Source organism: Acinonyx jubatus, chromosome B2 (assembly GCF_027475565.1).
Source record: "Acinonyx jubatus isolate Ajub_Pintada_27869175 chromosome B2, VMU_Ajub_asm_v1.0, whole genome shotgun sequence".
Classification (NCBI taxonomy): Eukaryota; Metazoa; Chordata; class Mammalia; order Carnivora; family Felidae; genus Acinonyx; species Acinonyx jubatus.
In genome coordinates, this window is record NC_069385.1 from 32,183,270 (window position 1) to 32,207,533 (window position 24,264).

General features: G+C 37.3%; 1 protein-coding gene across 3 annotated transcripts in view; it reads left to right on the plus strand.

Moving 5' to 3' along the window:
- STX7 (syntaxin 7) overlaps positions 1-16,793 on the plus strand; it is a 41,452-nt gene extending 24,659 nt beyond the window's left edge. The window contains exons 3-10 of one of the 3 annotated variants that reach the window (XM_015074351.3): positions 2,346-2,415; positions 4,601-4,694; positions 5,386-5,523; positions 6,302-6,354; positions 7,147-7,243; positions 8,405-8,477; positions 12,901-12,983; positions 15,404-16,793. In XM_015074351.3, the coding sequence (XP_014929837.1) occupies positions 2,346-2,415; positions 4,601-4,694; positions 5,386-5,523; positions 6,302-6,354; positions 7,147-7,243; positions 8,405-8,477; positions 12,901-12,983; positions 15,404-15,496 (701 nt within the window). In that variant the 3' untranslated portion in view covers positions 15,497-16,793. The other 2 variants (XM_027056878.2, XM_053222236.1) reach the window with 2 other exon arrangements.
- The last annotated feature ends 7,471 nt before the right edge of the window (positions 16,794-24,264 follow it).

Consider the following 24,264-nt stretch of genomic DNA (forward strand, 5'->3'; position numbering starts at 1 on the left):
CTCTGTGGCTCAATTGGTTAAGTGTCCATCTCTTGATTTTGGCTCAGGCCACCATCTCATGGTTTGTGAGTTCAAGCCCCACTTCAGGCTCTGCACTGACAGCATGGAGTCTGCTTGGGGTTCTCTGTCTCCCTCTCTTTCTGCCCCTCCTCTGCTCATGATCTTTTTCTCTTTCAAAAATAAATAAGTAAACTTTTTAAAAAATGAATGAATAAGTAAAATATTCCTTGAGTGTCAACAATGTGGTGAGTGTTAGATATACAAAAACTAATAAGACTAGTTTACTTTCAAGTCAGGGAGACAGTGAGTAATGTAATTATTTCAATTTATATGCAGGTATGGCATCGGAGGTTTCAGTCTCCAGGACTGAAGTGTCCCATTTCTTACACTTTGAAACTGTTACCAGTACCACCTCCATTTAGGCTTTTTTGATTACCCTCCCATAGCAGACCAATTTTGTAGCTCTTTATTTGAAGCATTTACTCTCCTGCTTCCCCTCAGGGTTTACGTGATGTGTTTTCTTTCCCTTTTTTGGACGAGAGAGTAGGAGGCCTTATTTTCCTTATATCTTCATGAAAAAGAATTCATGAAAAGTATCTAGCACTCAATTCAATGCATTCTGTTAGGCAGTAACATGGTAGCATTCCTAATTAACTTCATTTTATAAGATACTGTGTTATTAAAAGAATTGTTTCTGAGTGAGAGGAAGGTCATCATCTAGAACATTTGACTTGTAAGGAATTTCAGTATCTATAAAATCTAAATAGCACTGACTAAATCTGGCTTTTGTTTACAAATACCTCGTTTAAGAGTCTGCCTTTCTTTTTATGACTGCTACGAGGTCTCTTATTATTAATTACCCATATTAGTCTTGGTGGAGGTAAGCAAAATGCAGAGACTCTGAGAACAGTTTTACTGCTTTAACAATCAGGGTTTTTTTCTCCCTAAGACTGGATCTGCGATGATATATTTCTCAGTGATCATGATATTATAACGAAGAAGATCTGGATATAATTAAGAATTCTAGGTATTAGGTGACCAAAAATAAATACGCATTATAGCTCATCTCTTTTGTTTGCTATGGTGAACATACTTTCTTTTCTTTTCTTTTCTGTTTTTGGAAATGTGTAAATTCTTTACTTTCAGATGGATTTTCAGCTTCTACTTGACATTTTATTTGCCTGCACACATGCGTAAAGCTATAGGACCTCCCCTTTTGTCAGAAATAACCTTTAAAAAAAAAAGTTGGCGCATTTATAGACTTTGTGAGCTTAGCATGAATTTTAACTCTTGACTTCTAATTTTGAATGTTTGAAACCTAGAGAAAAGTATAGGGCAGTGAACTATACCTTTTACCTGGGTTCACGAGTTGTTGACGTTTTTACACTTTTGTTTAGTATCTCTCTCTCCAAATTCAAATTTCAAAATCGAAACCCAAGATTCTTCAGTTGCCCCACATTTTTTTTTTTTATAGCATGTTTTTTATTCCGATTTAGATTCCACTCCAAAATCCAACATTGCCTTATGGGTGCTTTAGTTCTTTAATTTGGAAAGCCCATCTGCCTTGTCTTTTTTTTTCCCCTTTCGTGACAATGACATTTTTAAAAGCCTAGACCAGTTTTTTTTGTAGATTATCTTGCAATCTAGATTGGTCCGATTTTTTTCTCCTCATGATTAGTTTCAGGTTAAACATTGCATGGATCATGTTATGACCTTCTCATTGCATCCCATCAGGAAGCTTATCCTGCTGGGTTGTCTCATTGGTGCTGCTAAATTTGATCATTTTGTTTTAAGCAACAAATTTATCTAAGATGAAGTTAACTCTTTCATAACTAATGTCATCTGTGTGGGGATAATTTGAGATTCTGCGACTATTTTGTGATTTCAACATTCTTTATGATGCTTGCCTGCCTCTATTATTACATAGAAAATTCCAAATTAATTATTTCAATTCTATTTTTCCTCCCTTGTTTATTAACAATAATTCATTCATTTTATATTCTACTAACTTGTGTAACTGTTACAATTATTTTCCTTACAGTTTTTATGCCTGTTAGAGCTAAGTGTGCCATTGTTCTAAATGTTCTGAGGGGCAGGGAAGAAAATACTTCTGGATCATAAGTGCAGTTTTACATGTTAACGCCCCCACACAATTTCCTCTTGAAAATTAATGCATTATTCTAATTAGATTTAAACCACTCATTTTTAATTTTTTCTCAACGTTTTCTATATTCATGTCTTTATTTTTCTTTTTCTAAGTGCCCAATTGCCTGTATTAATTTCTAACGTAATTTCTATTGCCCTAACCTTTGTAACAATTATACATTTATTTTCCATCATAATAGCTGTGGAAATACAGAGGACCCTGAATCAACTTGGAACGCCTCAAGATTCACCTGAACTTAGGCAACAACTGTAAGTATTTAATACAAAAAAGAAAGAAAGGAAAAAAAAAAAAAAAACCACTGTTAGGTTGCTTTGATGGTATGTCATGTTATGTTCACCAGAGAAATAATGGAAAATTAATAAAATTTTTCAGCTACCTTATTTGAACCAAGTTTTTGTGTTGGTTTTTCCTTGTTCAGGGTAAGCAGATGTTTTTCTTTGAAGAGCTAGCTTACTCCAGCAAAGCAGAACTTCCTTAGTTGCCTTTTTTACACTTCTTGAATAGGTTGTTCTGATGGCTTTTGGAAAATGATACTCTAAGCTTCTCTCTGTGATTTTCTTCCCATAGCTGACAGTTCCTTCAGTGACTAGATTTTTATTTGGTTTAGATCCAGTACTTACTCAATATGAATTGTTAGCCCTCTAAACACTTATACCTACATCTTTGAATTTCAGAAAGCATTAGCCTCTGTTTAAAAATAAATAAATAAAAAGTTCCGATGAAGTTATGCAGTACATGTTTCAGTAAATTAATATGCAGCTAGAAGAACAGCAATGATATTTTGTGTTGTTACAGATTTTACAGTATTTTTACACAGTTTCTCACCTGAATCTTACAAAATTAGAGTGAAATACATAGATCAAAATAATTATTTTCGTTTCACTTCGAAGTAAGGAAAATGTGTCTCGGGGGGTTTGATGATTTGCCTAACATTATTCTGAACCTGAATCTTAAATCTTAATTCAGTGTTGTTACAGCCCAATTGCAAGTGATAAATATGCAGTAAATGAGATCCCAAACAACATTAGCTATAGAAGGAAAAAATTGCAGGGACACCTGGGTGGCTCATGGGAGTTCGGGCCCCACGTCGGACTCGACACTGGTGGTGTGGAGCCTGCTTGGGATTCTTGCTGTCACCACTCTCTCTCTGCCCTCCCCCTCTTGTGCTTCTTCTCTCTCTCAAAATAAATAAACTTAAAAAAAAAAAAAAAAAAGAAAAATTGCAAAGAGCAAGAAATTCAAAGATAGATGGTAGGAAATCATGTTTTTTATGAAGTACAATTTGAAGAATTTATAGTTAGGTCTAATTTATACTGATGTTTTCTACAGTGGAGAGATGTTGGGGTGGTAAAAATGCCCCAAGTTTAAATAATAACCCATCATTTGTTAAACTAAAATGGAACAGGAACACATAATTCTTAATAGTTATAATATTTGCTAAGGTTGGTAGTGGAGATTGTGAATAAGTAGATATCAGTAAGGTCTTCTTTTCAGAAATGTAGCTGTATTTCATTTCCTAAAGATTTTGAAAGGTTTGTTAAAGGCAGTGGACTTGGTAAATAGATAACAGTAGTTTGTAATTCTTCCTTATCAATCAAATACAGTTATCTGTGCTTTAAAATACTCTTATATAGTATCTCATTATTTTATGGGATCCTAAGTATGACTCATATAGGTGTTTAAAATGAGAGATAATATAAATGAGAAGTACTAATGTTGTAATTTGTAAAGCATCACATTAGTATAAGCTTATTTTGTTTTTAGTCAAGTTCTTTAGTTAAAAAATCTGACTTCTTTACTTGATAAGCTAGCTAGCAAGATAGATACAGATACTGATATAACTTATTTTTTACGGTGCTTTCTCTTTACAGAGAAATGCTATTATTTTTTCCATAGCAAACTTAAAAAATAGTAAATGTATATTATTGTTTATTACCTCCTCCCCTCTTTTTTTAAAAGTATGTAGAAGGATACAAATGTCCAGATAGAGAAAGAGGAGAGGATACATGTACCTCCAGCCCTGAGAACTGGACAGAGTCTCAGGCGACAGACCTTCGTCATTTATTCAGCTAACCTCCCAGTTGCAGGATGCAGACAAAAGGCTCCCCCCCACCCCCCAAATTATCTGCAACATCACACATCCCACAGTCTGCCTTTGGCTCCAGTCATCTTCCTTTCTAAATGACTACTGATTTCTCAAAGCTTGGTTGCCATGTGTGAGTAAAGAACTTTCCATGTAATATTTGCTCAATATCTATCAAAAAATAGAACCTGGACATTTTTGTTTTCATAGAGAAGATTTAGAGCCAGCCTATAAAAAAAGGGGGGGGGGATTTTTATCAAAGTATTCATCAGGATTGATTCAACTGGCAGCATTGTAACTTAAAGAAATCTCTTCGCTCTTTGGCAATAATGTGTGTTTTCTCACTGTAGGCAACAGAAGCAGCAGTATACTAACCAACTTGCCAAAGAGACAGATAAGTACATTAAAGAGTTTGGATCCCTGCCCACCACCCCCAGCGAACAGGTATCAAGCCTTAAGACACATTGTTGATGTATTGAATGTGAAAGAAATGACATGCATTGTAGGGTCTTTGAACTGTTATGCTAGAAAGGAAATCAAGGGGGAAAAATTGTATTTGAGATTAGTTCATAGAACACAAAACTATATTTAATTGCCCAGGTAGTATCCTGTGGTTCAATAAAGCAAGAATTATTTCCATGAAGTTGCCCTGACCCATAATTAAGCAAGTGCTCAGAAAATGCTTCCTGAGTAATTGTTTCCTGGCTTTCCAGGGCTGACTCCTTGCGACGTGCACACTCATTCAAGATGTGAGGTTTCCTAGGGGCACATATTTGTTTCCTTACTTATTACTTAGTGGAAGTGACTACTTAGGTAAGAGTACAAGGTTTTATTTTCCTAAAAAGAAAACAAAAGGAGCTGCTTCAAAATAATCTCAAAATCATGGCTCAGTCTTTAGGATGGAAATATGAGGTGAGAAATCCAACATTTTGGACCTTTTGTCTCAAGGTGGTAAATATACATAGTATTTGGACACACTGTCAAAATGTAATTGAGAGTTAATCAGTGAGGCCCCATAATTGGGGAGTGAGTGAAAATTTCAGAATAAAATAAAGAGCCAAGTAGTGGTGAAACTTCTGCGAATTCTCTAGAACTTCACAGCTTGATTCTAGTATGTTTCTCCCCTTTCGTCTAGCGTCAGAGGAAAATACAGAAGGATCGCTTAGTGGCTCAATTCACGACATCACTGACAAACTTTCAAAAGGTCCAGAGGGAAGCTGCTGAGAAAGAGAAAGAGTTTGTTGCTCGAGTAAGAGCCAGTTCCAGAGTATCTGTAAGTATTTAATGGGGCGTTATAAAGTGAACATGTCGTTCCCTTGAAAGACTACACTGGCATTTTTTTAAGTCAGAACAATCTGTGACTATTCTGGACATTAATATTTGAATATTTATTTTCAGGTTTTTCAGTCTTAAGAAGGATGGTAGTTCTGTAATGTTGTGGTTATTTTGTCCATGATATAGAACCAAAATTACAGATTACCGTATAAGAATATGGGAACATTTTGTCAGAAAAGATGAGAGGTCAGATCCTGAGTGATAGTCCCACATTGATTTGTACTAGAAGTTGTCACTTTCTGTCTGGACTAATGCAGGGAACACTTTACTCCCGGGTTATATGAAAATGATGAAAATGAACAGAGTGAATTATTGTGTGAATATTGAAAATAAATATAAGAGAAAATAAATGTAAGGATAAGTTAAAGTGGAATTTTTAGTTAATCTAATTTTATATTCCCTTAGAAACTATTGCAAGATGTTTCCTTGTTCCTTAATGTAGAGGTTCCAGGACTATATTATATTTTAATCAAATAATATTTATTATTTGGCCGTTTGGAATATTTAATGAATTCCTTTCTTGTCAGCTTAGGATACAATTTTAATATTACTTGAAGCACTTGACCTAAAAAATTAGAACAAGAACATTTCTCTTTTCTCTACCCACGTGTGCACATGCGTACATAAATCAGTTTCGATTATTGTAAGAGAAAATGTGAGTGTTGTGTGTTTTTTCTTTGCCCTTTCTCAGTCTATCCTATTACTAAATTATTCAGGGTGGTTTTCCTGAGGACACCTCAAAGGAAAGGAATCTTGTATCCTGGGAAAGGTAAGAAATACAAAACATACTGATCAAAAGATAATTTTCCAAATTCACTCTATATATTATGGTCTCTAGAACAGAATGAAAGCTTTCAGTTTCTTATATCTTAAATATCCTCAGTTATTTATAAATAGCAATAAATTTGAACTTTTTTTCAAAATAGTTATTTATAAAATATATAAATATATAAAATATGCTGGGGTGCCTGGTGGCTCAGTCGGTTAAGTGTCCGACTCTTGATTTCAACTCAGGTCATGATCTCATGGTTCGTGAGTTCGAGCCCCGCCTCAGGCTCTGCACTGACAGTGCAAGAGCCTGCTTCAGATTCTCTCTCTCCTCCTCTCTCTCTGCCCCTCCCCTGCTCACTTGCTCTGTCTCTCTCAAAATAAATAAAATAAATATTAAATATATATATATAATGTATATAATATTTCAATATAGCAGTAATAATTTGTAAATAATGATATATCCAAATAAATGTTGTTGACTTATTATTTGATGTAGATTATTTCCTCATGTGAGGTTGAAGTCAACCAAGAAGAAATACCCAGTTGCTAAATACAGCTTCCAGTAATTAAATATTAACTCTAAAAAGTAATGTAAATGAAATGAAACATGAGAAATGTGATTAATACTTCTGTTATAGTCTTAAAATTTAAATAAGAAATTTAAGCAGTTCTCTGACTTTGAAGAAAAGATACTCTATTTCGTATTTCTGAAATAGGAAAAGAATTCCTACTATTTTAATACCAGTCTTTTTTTTTTTTTTTTGCTTTTTTTCCATATTCTGCCTGTTAGCCAAGCTCAACCTCAGGTGCAGGTGCAGGATGAAGAAATTACAGAAGATGACCTCCGCCTTATTCATGAGAGAGAATCTTCTATTAGGCAACTTGAGGTAAGCTTTGTGTGGCCATTGGGTGGCAGCTGTGTTCCCAGTGTGTTTGTGACAATTCTGGGGGAGGGGCTGGGAAAGAAAACTAAGTGTATCAGTGTGGGGGTATTTCTTACCAATGAGAATAATTCCCTTTTAAAAAATAAATCTCTTTAGAATTTGTGCTAAAATGAGAGACCCGACCTCCCTCGTCTCCAGATTTGTTTTTTATCCTGTCAGGTCACCACCGCAGGTCCTTCACACGGAGGAAATCTCAGTTCAGAGATGTGTGTTCAGGGAGCCTGGATGGCTTCTGTAGCACATGGTACACCTCAGACCTGCATGAGTGAGACTGGACAGGGGCTTGACACGTATCTTATTTCCCTGTAACATGTTCTTGACCTCAAACAGCTCTAAAGGGATTCGTAAGCCTCAGTTCTTGTGGAACCCACCTATTCTCTAGAAGGTGGGCTGATAATAGTTAACAGTAGCTACAGTTTATTAAGGGTGTTCAAGCCCCATGTGATCAATTTTTTGCATGATCTCATTTAGTTCCCCTAAAAACTGTGAAGTAGTTAACTATGTTGTCATCATCACCATTTTATAGGCGGGGAAATAAGGCACAGGATGAATATGTAAATTGCCTCCCCCCCAAAATATTTAAACTTTATTCTTTAATAGGGCAAAATAAAAGTTATTGTATATTAAAGAAAAGTAAATTTATAACTTCTTCATCACTGTTCCATTGCATAATCAAATTTATTAATGTGAGACTTTAAATTTATACCTAATGGTTTGTACTTTTACAGTGTCAAATTGATGTGTAAGTTTTTACTAGAAATATAGCCTAACAATAATTTGTTTTACTCTTGTGAGGAAATACTGCTAGTGATAACAAAACTATCAGATTACATGAACATAAACTCAGTAACCCAGGGCCCTTCTCTCATAGATTCCTGGTTTCTATGCTGCCTCGTTTGGTATTTTTAACGTCACAAACTTACTTTTAAAGAACTGGTTACAGTTGTTCAAGGTCATGTTACTTAGGATTAATTATAGTAAAGTAGTTTCCTGATATTTCCAAAATTTATGGTTTAAGTCTGCATGCATTCTCACTTAATTTTTGCCTTTTGTGGGTTGGGGGCTGAATTTCTGATTGTGATAATATGTGCTTTTTTCTCTCAGGCTGATATTATGGATATTAATGAAATATTTAAAGATTTGGGAATGATGATTCACGAGCAAGGAGATGTAATAGGTAAGCCCTGCTGAAGTAGGAACAGTCTATAGCAATTTACCTGTGATAACTTCTTTTTTGTTTTGTTTTGTTTTTATTTTTGAGAGAGAGAGAGTGTGTGAGTGGGGGAGGGCCCGAGAGAGAGGGAGACAAAGAATCCAAAGCAGGCTCCAGGTTCTGAGCTGTCAGCACAGAGCCCAATGCAGGGCTCAAACTCACAAACCACAAGATCATGACCTGAGCCGAAGTCGGATGCTTAACCGACAGAGCCACCCAAGTGCCCCCCCCACCTTTTTAAAAAAAATTTTGTTTATTTTTGAAAGAAAGAGACAGAGCATGAGCTGGGGGGGCAAGAGGGAAAGGGAGGCACGGAATCTGAAGCAGGCTCCAGGCTCTGAGCTGTCAGCACAGAGTCCGACCAGGCTCGAACTCAGTGAACCCCAAAATCATGAGCTGAGCCAAAGTCAGATGCTTAACGGACTGAGCCACCCAGGTGCCTTTACCTGTGGTTACTTCTCAACCGAGAGTAACCCCTCTCTCTTTCAGACCCCCTAGTGTTAAAAGCACAGCCTCTGCAACAGACAAAGCATTACCCTTGGCATTATCTAAAACAGATCTTCTTTTTGGCTCCTACTGATCAAATCAACCAGCTTCATTTATTTGAGTCTCTAAATCTAATCAGAACCTTCTGCTGCAGAGACCATGGAAGGCACCACATAGCCTCATTGCCACTTATTTGCAGGACCCCTGGTTTCCATCTCAACCCCTGTTAATTCTCATCCCACCAAGCACTTTCTGCGAAACTTGTGCTATTTATAATTGTGCATGCTATCTTATCTTTTAGATTAGAAGGAATAGGTAGCTATTTGCCTAATCATTTATTCTAATATCTTTTTGGTAGATTAATTTAGTTGTATTAGATGGTAAGCATTCTTTTATAGATTCTTTTAAAAAATAATCAGTGACTAAGACTCCCTATAAGTTTTAAATGTGATAGCTTTTCAGTTAAGGTATAACTATCTGGACTGATCAAAATCCTGATCATTTTTATCATTTGGAAATATGAAGATACCAGTGGATGTATCTAAAGATACATTCAGTATATTTTCTGAATTTGGTTCAGTTTAAATACTTGGACCTATACTTTGCTACAAATAAGTATTTTGTGTCCATTCTTACCCTTCTCTGTAGTTGCAGTAGGTCACAGGATAAAATTTCAAAAACCAGTTCTTTCATTCATCCAGTCAATATTTATTGAGTGCCTAGTATATGCAAACACAAATCTAGGCATTGGGGATTTAGCTGAAATTAGACAAATGGTAAAAGACCCTGCTTTCATGAGTCTTATAATCTAATTGGAGGAGAGAGAGAATTTTTATAAAAGGAAAGACAAGTAGGTAAATGCTGATTAGTGCTATCGGGGAAAATAGCAAAAGTAGGAGGATGGGGCTGCTTGCAGTAGAGAATGTTAACGGCTTTTCTAGGGTCGTCGGGTAAGACCTTACCGGTAAGTGACATTTTAGTGAAGACTTCATGAAAATAAGGGAGCAAGTGAAAGAAAATCTTCTAGGCAGAGCAAAGGACAGGTGCAAAGGCCTTCAGGTAGAAGCATGTCTGATGCTTTTGGTGAGTGAAATGAGTAAGAGGGAGTGGGAGATGATGTCAGGAATCATAAAGTTCAGCATCATATAAGATCCTGAGCCATTATGAGGACTTTTATTATTACTAATGGATGGAAAGCCACAGGAGGATTTGAGCAGAGTGTTATCAGCTGACTTAGTTTTTTTTTTTTTTAATTGTATTGTATTGTATTTTGAGAAAGAGTGAGTGCACATGGAGGAGAGGGGCAGAAGGAGAGAGAAGGGGAAGCAGAATCTTAAGCAGATCAGTACTCAGTGTGGAGCCCGATGTGGGGCTCGATCCCACAATCCTAGGATCATGACCTGAGCTGAAATCAAGAATTGGATGCTCAACCAACCAAGCCACCCAGGCACCTGCCCTGACTTAGGTTTTAAAACACTCACACTGGCTACTAGTTTGAGAGCAGACTATCAAAGGGCAAGACTAAAAGCAAAGAGACCACTTAAAAGGTGATCGCTGCAATCTGGGTGGGCAGTGTGTTGCCTTGGATCAAGATGGAAGCAGCATGGGAATGCAAGCTGGTGCGGCCAGTCTGGAAAACAGTATGGAGGTTCCTCAAAAACTAAAAATAGAACTACCCTACGACCCAGCAATTGCACTACTAGGCATTTATCCAAGGGATTCAGGTGTGCTGTTTCGAAGGGACACATGCACCCCCATGTTTATAGCAGCACCATCGACAATAGCCAAAGGATGGAAAGAGCCCAAATGTCCATCAATGGATGGATGGATAAAGAAGATGTGGTTTATATATACATTGGAGTATTACTCAGCAATCAAAAAGAATGAAATCTTGCCATTTGCAACTACGTGGATGGAACTGGAGGGTATTATGCTAAGTGAAATTAGTCAGAGAAAGACAAAAATCAAATGACTTCACTCATATGAGGACTTTAAGAGACGAAACAGATGAACACAAGGGAAGGGAAACAAAAACAATATAAAAACAGGAAGGGGGACGAAACAGAAGAGATTCATAAATATGGAGAACAAACTGAGGGTTACTGGAGGGGTTGTGGGAGGGGGATGGGCTAAATGGGTAAGAGGCACTAAGGAATCTACTGCTAAAATCGTTGCACTATATGCTAACTGATTTGGATGTAAATTAAAAAAAAAAGCCATTCACCATGATTAAGTGGGATTTATTCCTGGTTTGCAAGGGTGGTTCAATATTCGCAAATCAAGCAACCTGATACAAATTGAGCATGATACACGCACTGAGCATGGAGTCTGAAGGTTCTCCACCCCCCTTCCCCCTCCCTCCCTCCCTCTCATTCTCCCTCTTTCTCTCTCCTGTCCCTCTTCCCTGCTAATGTTCTCCTCATAAAATAAAAATAATAAAATAAAATAAAATAAAATAAAATAAAATAAAATAAAATAAAATAAAAAGATGGAAGTAGCAAAGTGGTGAGAGGTAGTGGAATTCTGGATAGTTTTAAAATGTAAAACCAAAAGGATTTACTGACTGACTGGATATGGATATGAGACAGAATTAATTCAAGGACAACCCTTTCTTTAAGGTTTTAGCCAAGCCCAGGAAAACAATGATGTTGCCGTTTTCTAAGATGTAGGAATCTGTAACTCCAGCTAGTATAGAGAGCTAGGAATCAACAATTTTTGGATATGTTGAAATGAGGTAGGTTTGCTTGGCAGGCAGGAATTTGAGGTGAAATAAATTAATGTCAGTTGGGTTTTTTGCACCCATGGTCAGCTGCAAGGGTTCAGGTTGGGGTTTTGTCACATAAATCTGACTAAAGTAGGTGGCAAGGGAGCCAAGGGTGAATGTAAGAAAGTGTGGGCAAGTGGTAGCCGTGGGGATCTCAGCTGGGTAAGGAGGAAAGTGAGGACAGGCAGTGTGTTGAGGGACAGTGACATAGTGCTAGGGTCAGTGAAGTCATGGTTTTCAAAAGAGTGTGCAGTAAAGGTCACGTGATGCTCAGAGACTGAGGTGTGGAACTGAGTTTATAGAGAAACTGCAGTTATTGGTCGTGCTAAGGTTTGGGATACAATCATGGAGGTCGGTGCCCGGAAAAGGAGAATAGGCAAAGTCATTGAAAAAGTGCGGTCAGGGCACTGAGAAGGCCGAGTATTAGCAGGTCAACAATTGGCTAGTGAAATCTCCAGTTGTATAATAGGAGAAGCGTCAAAGTGAATCTAGAGCTAAAATATTCCAAGAATGAAGGAAAGACCATGAGCTCTCTAGATGTTTGCCACAAGGGGGTTGGATGCATTTGCAAGCATGAGCTCTACTTTTGAGAGTTGGTAGGGAGGAGGGAGAGGCAGTGATCTCATGCTGCAGGGTGACCCCATTTCCACCTGTAGGCCAGAGCAGCTAGGGAAGGAGAACTTACGAAGGCTCATGGGTCCCCCAGGGGGGCTGGGTTTCAGCACAGAAGTAGCTTGATGATGACCACAGAGCAAGTGCTGGTTTTCGATACTCTGTTTACCCTCAGGAACAGTTGTTAGATGTTTAGTACCGCATTGGCCATTGGAGCCCGCAGACTAAATAGTACACTTCGGGGTAACCAGGTAGACCTGGGGCTGTGTTGTAGTGAAGAAGATCCAGTTTCTTTTCAAATATTTGTGTGTCATTTGGATCATTTGAGAAATAGTGCAGGGAAGAGTTACAGCCAATTTAACAAAAATGTTGACTTCACCCACATACTACTAATGTTAACATTTGAATAGTGAACATGGTTGATCTTACGTTGAATGAAATCTTGTGACGTGTGCAGCCCTCTTACTGGGGCATCAGCACCCGTCTAGCAGTTTTGCATGTCTGTATGTCTGTTTTCTTTTAAAGATAGCATAGAAGCCAACGTGGAAAACGCGGAGGTGCACGTTCAGCAAGCAAACCAGCAGCTGTCAAGAGCAGCAGAATATCAGGTAATATTTACTGCAGTAAATTACCTCATAACTTTGAGTTTCAGCTCTGTGTGTGTGAGAGAGAGAGAGATCGAGAGATCAGTCGGGTGTAAAGTAGCTGGAGATGTTCAAGTTTAAAATCCCATGGAAGACAGGTCAGATACCTGGTCAGTATAAAAAATAGCCTGTCTGTTCCCAGGGCTGAACCAGAATTGTGGCCCACAGGGATAGGAAATTCAGTGTTTAGAGTCCTGAGGGGAGCAGGAAATACCTCTAGGCATTTCTCACAGCTGGTGATCTCTGATGCCAGCCCTCACCTTTTGTTTCTCTCACTCTTTCCTTTCAGCTTTTTTTTTTTCTTTTTTCTTTTTTTTTTTTTTTTTTGGTCCGTGACTTTCTGCACCAAAGAGACAAAGATCTTTGTTCTAGAGAGTTCTCTTAATTCCTATGGCAATATATTCACTTGGAGTGCCCCTAATCACTAGGTATTCTGTCTACATTCAGCAGACCCTTCAGGAAGGAATTGATCTCTTATGTAAATCAGGTTAATACAGGGAGTCCCCTCTATATGTGACAAACAGAAAGTATGTGAAAGTACTCCACCAACATTAGGACCATGAGCTATTCATATAGCTTATGATATGAAGACAATAAGGATAAGGCCCTTTTAAAACTCCCCTTTTTGTCGTTGTTTATAATTATTTTCTCAGACCTTATTGCCTTCTTATAAAATATCTAAGATATCGTCACCATCTTAGGTATTTTCAGTTGCTTTTCACTTTTGTTACCAACCCCAGAAGTTTCCTTTCGTTGCAGTGCCGTTTTTCACTAGACAACACTGCATCCTTGGTGATACATTGAGAACAATGAAGCTCTATAGAAATTGCTGAGTTACAGCCCGTTGTATTCAGTGATGCAGTAACTGTCACTCACCTTTACCTTCTGTGGGCCAGTGATTCAGGTGTGTGGCTCAGCAGAATTAATGTCACAGACTGGAGGTATCATTCATAAATAGTTGAACACACCCACATAGCACCGATGCTAGGTTACAACTGCTCAAAACATAGCAGTTAGCAGGATGTATCCGTAACTAGGCTTACCTGCCATGTTGTTTTGCTTTTGGATTTTGGAGGGGTGTAGATATGTCTCCCAAGTTTTACTTCCCCCTTGCTCGGGGAAGGGCCAGCCTACCTCCACCCTGGGGAAAAGGAGCACATCTTCCCAGTCTTCTCACCTCCGTATCTGGAGCTGCCCCATACTTAACCCCACGGGCCCTGGAGGGAGAAGGAAAGAGCCATGCAGCACAAGCACTGGGGAGAAAAGCAGCTTCCCTCCAGTTCTCCTTGGAGGCCTTGGTATTAAAGTCCTGTCTCTGCAAAATACGGCACTTCTCAATAGTGTGGGTGAACCCTGAGTGGAAGGGCAGCTGATAGAGGCTCTTATCGCTGCATTACCCTACCCCCCACCCCACGCTAGCGAGGGGGCCCTGGGCGCAGATGTCCTGTAGTGGGGAGCCTGTGATTGTTCTTAAAGGTGTATTATACTTGTGTCTGTGGTACTCACATGGAGTCTGGGGAAAATACGTAGGCAGGATGCTACTGAAACTTCAGAGAAATCGTGCTTCATTTATGAGGAATATTCAGCTGAAAAAGTTGCTGACTATGTGGTATACGGAAAGTCATTATAGTTTTCAGGAGAATTTCACAGAAACCTATCTTTCTGGAAATTTTATGGTACTCCTAGTCGACACAAAGAAAATTTACAGATTTTTTTACTTTGTAAGAAAAAGGATTCCTGCATGTTGCTGTGAGATACGCAAGCCATTAAAGAAATCTGGAAATCTACAGCTGGGCCAGAAATGAAGAACGGAACAAAACTTTTAACCTTTGTATTTTAAATGACTGTATTACAACTTTTTAGCTGTTTGGTTTTTATTTGTATGTTGAGATTTTTCATGCAGTTTCTGTTGATATTGAAGAATGGGAATTTTGGAAACTAATACTTCAGGAAAAATTGCCAAGCATTCATGTTTGTTGATATTTTCAGAGAACTCATTTTGAAGAGCAACTCTTTGATAAAAATTTTAAAATGTGTAAGCTTTTAAGCTGTTCTTAGTTTTTACACATAGGTAACCTCAGTCTTTTGATTAAGTCAGTAACCTATTTGTCTGCGTCTCTTTTTTAAGCCCAGAAAAATGACCGATAAAGGTTGAATGATTAGCCCCTGAATTAAACCACTAATTTAAGAAGACTATTTTTTGAAAGAATAGTGCCATTTGTATTTGAAGAGATTTTGGAGAAGCAAAAAAGTATAGCCAAAAATCTGAGGGCAGTTAATTACTATTGGTTTTACTCTAGAAATGAACCATATGATTTTTCAGTTGCTATAGAGATGCTCCCCTACACATATAAACATGTTTTTTTTTGTTTTTGCATCTGTAGCGCAAATCCAGAAAAACCCTGTGCATCATCATTTTTATCATTGTCATCGGACTTGTAATTCTCGGTCTCATCATATGGAGAGTGAAAGGCTGAATTATAAAGGAGCACACTGTTGCACTACATTCTCTAAATTATGTACGAAGATTCCTGTAATCATTTTTTTAATTATTATTATTATTCTAAAGCTACTGCATAAAGGATGGCTCCCATACTTTGTTATTTTTATTTGGCAGGGAGAAGTTTCTTTTAGATTCAATCTGGTATTTTCTAATACTGAAAGTTTTTCTTGGTATCACTGCTGGCATAACTTCTGTGCTTTTCAATCTAGTAACTCTGAGGTTTTGTCCACGATGTATATGCCTTTCATTTATAATTTATTTGCCCTGTTGACTTAGTTTTTGGAATCAGTAAATTTAAAGGTGTGTGTGTGTGTGTGTGTGTGTGTGTGTGTGTGTGTGTGTGTTCGTGTTCTGTGTGCATCTGTCTCTGTCACAGAGTGACATGCACCCAGATTTGTGTGACTTCAATTAAAAATCTCAAATTTAATTTTGATATGGGCCAGCAGAGGAAATATTCTCAGTAACGTAGGGAAAATTAACCCACCTGTTTGTGGTGGTTTGTTTTCTTTCGTTTTCTGGTTCATAACAGCACAGATTATCTATTTAACTTTTATTGTTGGTTTTCTCTTAAGACCTTCATTTACTCTAAATGAAATCAGTGAGTAATTTCCTAGAATATCTCATTCTCCTGATGTGTATATATTAAACATTTGCTGTAGATTGCCTAGTAAAATACTAAGGATAATTGTTTTTGCATAGGACCTGTTTAAGTCTGATGTTTGCTGGGGTATGTGTAGTCACTATAAATGTTAAATGTAATTTGGAGGAAGAGTATGAAAAATCAGTTCATACTATGTTAGAAATCTGGAGATACAACTTGTTATTCTGCTGTGTACTTCCACAGCTATTAGGATGGAAAATTAATTACCTTCCCTGAAATCCTTCAGAATTATGGCTACATGTATATCCTTGGGTCAGAATTACTTTTGGGGAGCAACTTTCCCAGAATTATTGTTTTTGAGCACTAACACTTAAAATTTAATGTTTACCTTGCATACCATTTTGTACCATCCTCCATTAGAAAACAATTAGGATGTTTGCCAATTAACCACTTGCCTTTTTAAATCAATGTTGTTTTGATGCACTAATCTGAATACTGTAAAGAAGTTTGTCTTAGTTTATAGTTTGTATTTTATAACAATGTTCTTATATAGCAGTTTGATAGTGAAGTCAGTGTTTTACATGGCAAGCTATGAGACTCCAAATGGGAACAAATAAAATATTAAGTAAAGCGTGTCTTTGCAACCAGAATAAAGATGATTTTAAAAGTGTCTGGATAGTTCTGTGTGAGGACTCTGCTTTGGTGGGACCAGCACTTGACATAACCACACAGCAGCCCTTCTGTCTTTCTGGAGTACCAGTTTACTCAAAGTGTTTTATTTTGGCAACCTTTAAAAGTTTTGCTACTAGTAGGAGCTGCCTTGCGTGTCAGCAAAACTCCCATTGTTTTCCTACAGGAGACTGTAGAAAACGTTCTTGTGAGTGAGTGATTAGAAGCTTTGAGACTCTGTTTCCCAAATCAGCTTGCTTTAGTGAACAAGATGGGCTATGCAGGGGAATTCGTACAAATACTACCTGATCTGAGGTCAGTGCAAGCCCACCAGACCTGCTTGAACATGAAAGAAGTGTGCTGTTTCGGGTGAGAAGCCAGTATCTTACAGCTACATAAGACTCCCAATGGCTCCCACAAGTCAGCTCAATTTTTTGCCAGGGTTGTACTTGATAAAATGTTCATTCTCATATAAGCACATTCACTTATTCTGTTCACTTCATGGTGAGTTCCCAGTGATAGCAAAAGTACTTAATATTTTTTGAATGGTTTTAGCACCTTCATTTAAAGTAATATTTTATAAATTATTTTAACTGGGACACAGATCAGTGATTTAAAACAGGAACTTTAGTGGCTTGCATTCTTTTGAGACATACTCACTTTGAGGGAAAATTTTACCCCGGAATGCTTGTAACACAAAGAATAGTCTCGATTTGAAAATATAAAACAAAAAACATAGTACAATAATAGCAAAGGTTTTCAGGTTCTTGAAGTTTCCTTTAGGTTAGTTTTAGAATCAATCGCTTTGGAAGGTGAAGCTTACACTGTGGACAATAAAATGGGAGTAGCTGGTACGACTGTCTACATATTTGAATCTGAGTCCAACTGAGTCTGAAACTGAAGAAGCTTCCTCATCAGGTGACACATCCTGTTCGTTTTAACGTCCTCCAAAGACATTGTCGAGCAACGCAGATTGAGATTAACCAGCCTCTGTGCTTACATTGAGCGACAGTGTGGCATAAAGTGTTTGTTGTACCGGCCATTAAGTAGGAACGTGTTTGGGTTTTACACAGTGGTTGGTGGCAAAGGAATAACGCGTGCCATCGCAGCGTAAAGCAGCTTGTCTTTAGTGGGCATGGGATCAACTCTAGAAAAGTATACATGTGGGCACAGATGGGGCTTGGCTGAAGACTGCAAACCACGAAGGCAGCGTCTGGAGTCAGGCCCCCGGAGCACCCCGCGGGCCCAGCAACGGCATCTGCGTCGTCGACAGAACGCTGCACTTGGAAGAAGGCTGCCCCTGGATCCTTCACGGTCTTTGCTGCTTTTTTTTTTTTTTAATGTAGAATTTTGTACACACAAAAGCAGCATTTTGAATATCAACCTTTTTGGGAAAGTTTATAATGAAACGTGATTTTTGAAGACCTTTTGTTCCACAAAATCAGTCTGTGGTTTAGCAAGAAAAGTGTGGAATAGCATTTCTAGTTGCTGTAATGTTTTGTTTCTTCATGTAGAAAAAAGAACACAATAAAAGATAAAACCTGTATAAAGAAAAGAGTCCTTGACCACCTTAATAGTAAAGAACAATTTACAAGGGCAATGTATTCAGGATTTACTTTTTTTTTTTTTAAGTCAGAAATGACTACTGTTTATACATTACCAGGTTGCTGCAAAAAAAATAAAAAATAAAATGGGATTTAGTTGTTTGGGCAAGTTATGAGTTAAGTGACATTTTTGGTTCGTTTAAAGATAATGAAAACTTCTCATTACCGGTAAAGAACATCATCAGGCAGCCTCCTTTCCCAGAAAAAAAAAAAAAAAAGATCGTTTGTGTATTTTCATGATTCACTTAAGAAAATGAAACCCTGCCCTGTGGATCCCAGACCTCTTCCGTCCACCATAAGGTTTGAACAGCCTGATGTCTCAAGCAAGCAAACACTTAGCAAAATTTTCACCAGCAGGCGCCCGAAAAGAGCTACACTCTATACCACTTCTTTGACAGAATGCAACAATATCTTCTCCTGTTAACCCATTTTCTCATAATTCAAATGCATCAACATGGCCATTTTAATCCTACGTTTTGGCACTTACTTGGTTAACAGAAAATTACATGATATCTTTTTCTCCAAATAATCCTCATTTTAAGTGCAGAAATAGAACTAAATAACTGACCCACTAGACAGATTTTTATAGACACCGCTGCTTCTGGCAGATTTTTAAGAGGTTGGTCACTTAATTACTCAGAGTGGGATTCCTGTAGGTTTTGTGTAGCGATGGCATTTCTCCTTCAAATGTAAGTGGTGGAAGGCAAAACCAGATTTCCTGTGCAGTCGTTACGTGCATAACACCCCTACTTGTTTGAGAGGGAGTCTGCTAGAACTGAACTGAGTCTTTAAATAAACTTGAAAGGGCACTAATTCCCACTCTGGCAAACCCAAAGTACAGATTTTTAAGTGTTTACTGTAAGTACTGCTAAACAGTAGTTGCTAACTCCAAAACCTGTTAGCATCAGTGGAAAACTTAGAAATGCAGCTGGTTATCCTCAGTGAGGATTTACTGGTACGAGTTTCAGTTTCTGACACCTTCTGAAAGTTGCATACCACTGTGTAATGGCAGGTCTGATACACCGAAGCCAGAGCAGGTAAAGAGAACCAAGTTTACATCTCTAGAAATGAGAGATTTAACCCAAGACCAAGATACAAGCTTTTAGTAACTTGCATAGCCGAAGACCACTGATCATGAAAAGCTTTCGAATCAAGGCAGATTCTAGAAATAAACAGCCAAAGTATAATGTAGTGGAGAATATTGTATTTTATTTCATTCCTCCAAACCCAGGTGCTGTGGTCATTTTAAATTCATTTAAAGGCGTTCTCAGTGTACCTGACCACATCTGACCTATTTTCAGTGCCAGACTTAATGTTATAAGCTCCCTAAAGGTTACCATAACCTTTTAAGATTTAATTACTACTTTGTGGTGGGGAGGATGCCACAATTCAATAAGGTAACCATCATACATCATTTAAATTCGTTCTATCTTGGATGCAGTAAGATAGCATTTATTCTAAATTTGGACTTCCCAGTTGTGTCTTCCTGATCTATGATCAAATATAGCTCTTAGTAATTGAGAAATTTTCTATGTTACATTAAACTCCTCAAGCCTGGAATGGAGGCAGCTGACCAATACGTTGCTTTGGAATGGCATGGACGTTGAAAATGGAGAGGCCATTCTATACAATGTAAAACATGTTTAATGCTACTATTTTATTAGCATGCTTTCGTTTTGAGATAACTAGTTGTAAAAAAAAGAAAAAAAAAACAGTACAGAGATTCCTCTCATGTACCCTCCACCCAGTTTACCCCGTGGTAACTGTGCAAAACTATACTATCACACCCAGGATAATGGCATTCATAAAGTCAATGTGTCGAAAATTTCCATTTACAACATTCAAACACAAAAGCGCCTCCTGTTGCCCTTTTAAAGCCACACCTACTTTGCTCCCGCCCCCACCTGCTCCTTCCAACCATAATCTGTCCTCTACCTTTATAATTGTTATTTCAATATTATATAATTGGAATATTACAGTAGGTAACACTTTGGGATTAGCTTTTTTCACTCAGCATGATTCTCTTAGAGATTCACACTGCTTATTTTGTGGGTCAAGTGCATCTGATAGTTCCTTCCTATTTTGGTATTGAGTAGTGTTCCATGGTATGGATGTATCACAGTGTGTTTAGCCATTTACCAGCTGAAGGATCTCTGGTCAGTTTGAGCTGTTACGAATAAAGTTGCTATGTTCATTTGTATACAGGTTTTTGTATAAACATTGTCTTCATTTTCCTAGGATAAATGCCCAGCAGTGAAATCACTGAGTCATATATGGTAATTGAATGTTTAGTATTTAAGAAATGATCAAACTGTTTGCCAGAGTGGCTGTAACCAGTTTACATTCCCACCAGCAATGTTTGAATGACCCAGTTTCCTCACTTCCTCATGGGCATTTGGTGATGTCACTGATTTTTATTTTAGCTATTCTGATAGGTGTGTGGTGATCTGGTGGTTTTATTTTATACTTCACCAAAGGCTGATCATATTGAACATCTTTTCATGTGCTTCTTGGTGCCTGTATTTCTTCTTCCGTGATGTGTTTCTTCATCACTCTTTTTCTAATTGGGTTATTTTTTTGTTTTTACTGTTGAGTTTTGAGTGTTTTTTTAATAATATTTTTTAAAGTTTATTTATTTATTTTGAGAGAGTGTGACCGAGGAGGAGCGGGGAGAGAGAGAGAGAGAGAGAGAGAGAAAATTTTAAGCAGGCTCCATGCTTAGCACAGAGCCCGGCGTAGGGCTGGATCCCACAACCCTGGGATCATGACTTGAGCTGAAATCAAGAGTTTGGCACTCAACCAGCTAAGCCACCCTGGGCCCCTGTTTTTCTTTAAAAATATATTCTAGGGTCGCCTGGGTGGCTCAGTCGGACGTCCGACTTCAGCTCAGGTCATGATCGCGCGGTCTGTGAGTTCGAGCCCCGCGTCAGGCTCTGTGCTGACAGCTCAGAGCCTGGAGCCTGTTTCAGATTCTGTGTCTCCCTCTCTCATTGACCTTCCCCCATTCATGCTCTGTCTCTCTCTGTCTCAAAAATAAAGAAACATTAAAAACAATTTTTTTAGATATATTCTAGATACTAGTCCTTTGTCCAATACCTAAATTGGTTTGCAAATATTTCCTCTCACTCTGTAGCTTGTCTTCCTCTTAATGGGGTCTTTCACAGAGCAAAGGTTTTTAATTTTGATGAAGTCTAGTTTATCAGTTTTTTCTTTATGGATCATGTTTTTGTTATCACGAACTCTAGCCCTAGATCACAAAGATTTTCTCTTTTGTGTTCTTCTCTAAAAGTTCTGTAGTCTTACATTTTACTTTTAAGTCCATGATCCATGTAGAATTAATTTTGCATGAAATGTGAAACATTTAGGACTTTTTTTTTTTTTTTTTGCCTTTGGATATTCAGTTATTCCAACACCATATTTGTTGTAAAGGCTGTGTTTCCTCCACTGAACGGCTTTTGCTCTATCACAACCAAACTGGACAGAAATCAGATGGACATATTTTGTGTGGGTCTATATGTGGGTTGTCTATTATATTCTATCAATCTATGTGTCTATACCTCCAATGCCAGACAGGATTGATTATTCTACTTAAAAAGGCTTGCAACCAAATAGACAGCTTGCTTCTACTTTAGTTTTCTTTTTCAAAATTTGTCTAGATACTTTATTGTCTTTCCATAAAAATGTAGGATAACCTTATCTATGTCTCCACAATATCTTACTGGGATTTTGATAAGAACTAAGTTAAACCTGTGTATCAATTTAGGAAATTTGGCATTTCACTATGCTGTGTTTTCCAGTCCATGATCACAAGATGTCTCTCCATTTATTTAGATCTTCTTTGATTTCTTTAGTCAGTATTGTGTAGTTTTCAGCATATTCAATTCTATCTATGCTTTTATTAGGTTTACACCTAAGCATTTTATTTGTTTGAGAGATTATAAGTGATACTGTGTTTTTGATCCCCATATTAACATGTTTATTGCAAGTATATATACAATTGATTTTTGTATGTTATCTTGTATCCCGAGACCGTGCTGAATTCGCTTATTAGTTTGAGGAGGATTTTGTAGATTCTTTGGGATATTTTACAGACAGTCATGCCATCTGCAAATAGTGATAGTTTCATTTCCTTCTTTCTGAACTGTATGCCTTTTATTTCCTTTCTTTGCCTAATGCAGTGCCTAGAACTTCCAGCACTATTTTTGAATAAGAGAGATACCGTTGCCCTATTCCCAATCTCAGGAAAGAATTTAATGTTTCACTATTAAATATAACGTTAGCTGTACGTTTCTTGTAGGTGCTCTTAATCAAGTTGAGGAAGTGCCCTTTTATTCCTGTTTTTCTGAGAGTTTTTCTTTTCATGAGTTAGTGTTAAATTTTGTCAAATGTTTTTTTTCTGCATCAGTTGATATGATAAAGTGATTTTTTTCCCTTTAGCCTGTAAATATGGTAGATACATTGAGTTTTGAATGTTGAACTAACCTTGCATCCCTGAAATAAACCCCACTTGGTCATGGTTCTAAAATTTCTGGCCTTTGCCAGAAAAAACGCATGCTGATCTCTGGAAAATAAAACTGTGATATAATAGAGAGGGTCCAGTGAAACTTAGCTAAAAGTTAGTTTCTTAAAAATACATACACACACAATATCTTACTGGGATTTTGATAAGAATTATGTTAAATTTGTATATCAATTTGGGGAAATTTGACATTTTACTATGCTGAGGCTGCCCGTCCATGATCACAAGATGTCTCTTCATTTATTTAGATCTTCTTTGATTTCTTTAGTCAGTATTGTGTAGTTTTCAGCATATATATATATATACACACACACATATATTAACTGGTGAAACTGATGAAGAAAAAACAGAGACATAAAAATATTAGGAATGAGGGCCACTTGGGTGGCTTACTTGGTTAAGCGTCCGACTCTAGCTCAAGTTATGATCTCACAGTTCCTGAGTTTGAGCCTCACATCAGGCTCTGCACTGACAGTATGGAGCCTGCTTGGGATTCTCTCTCCCTCGCTCTCTCTGTCCTTCTGCTTATGCACTCTCTCAAAATAAATAAACTTTAAAATATATATGTGTTAGGAATGAAAATAGAGATGAAGAAATAAACACAGGAGAGATTTAAAAAATAAGAGGGAACCATAAACAACTTTATACCAATATGCTACAAAAAAGGTAAAATGAATAATTTATATGAAAAATGCAAATTACCAAAATTGACTACTTCTAACAGAAGTAGATGATTTCTGCTTCTGGCAGTATGGTTGGTGAGATACGCTCAATGATCCGTCTGTTGAAATAGGTTATTGGACAAAATAAAACACATACTAGGTAGTTCATTTTTGGTTCATTAGGAAGGTAATCATAATACAAATGAAAGTGAGTTAAACCCAGAGTAGTTGGGAAACAGGAAAAGACTATGATTCTGAGACTAAGTTATGGATTACAGGTAAATAAAGTAAAGAAGCTGAAGACTCCTACATAAAACCAGAAATCTTTTAATGTATGAAAGTAGTTCCAGGTCAGTAAATTCTGATGGTTACTCTAAGAAGTGAATGAAAATCATCTCTGAAGAAAAGCCTTTCTAATTAATGCTTCTGGATTAATTAATCAAGCACACAGGGAAATAAGCCATTTTGATTGAGAAACAGATTTATATACTAAAGCAATTTAGATATGAGAATTAGCAGGAATGGGATGCCATGAAATACTTAAATAACTGTGAATTGAAGTGATATGTAATAAGAAATATGTAAAAAGAAAAGGCAGACAATGAAAAGAGCCAAACAGATAATGAAATATCATTATTGAAATACATAACTCAATGAATAGTTTAGTAACATATTAGTTATAGCTAA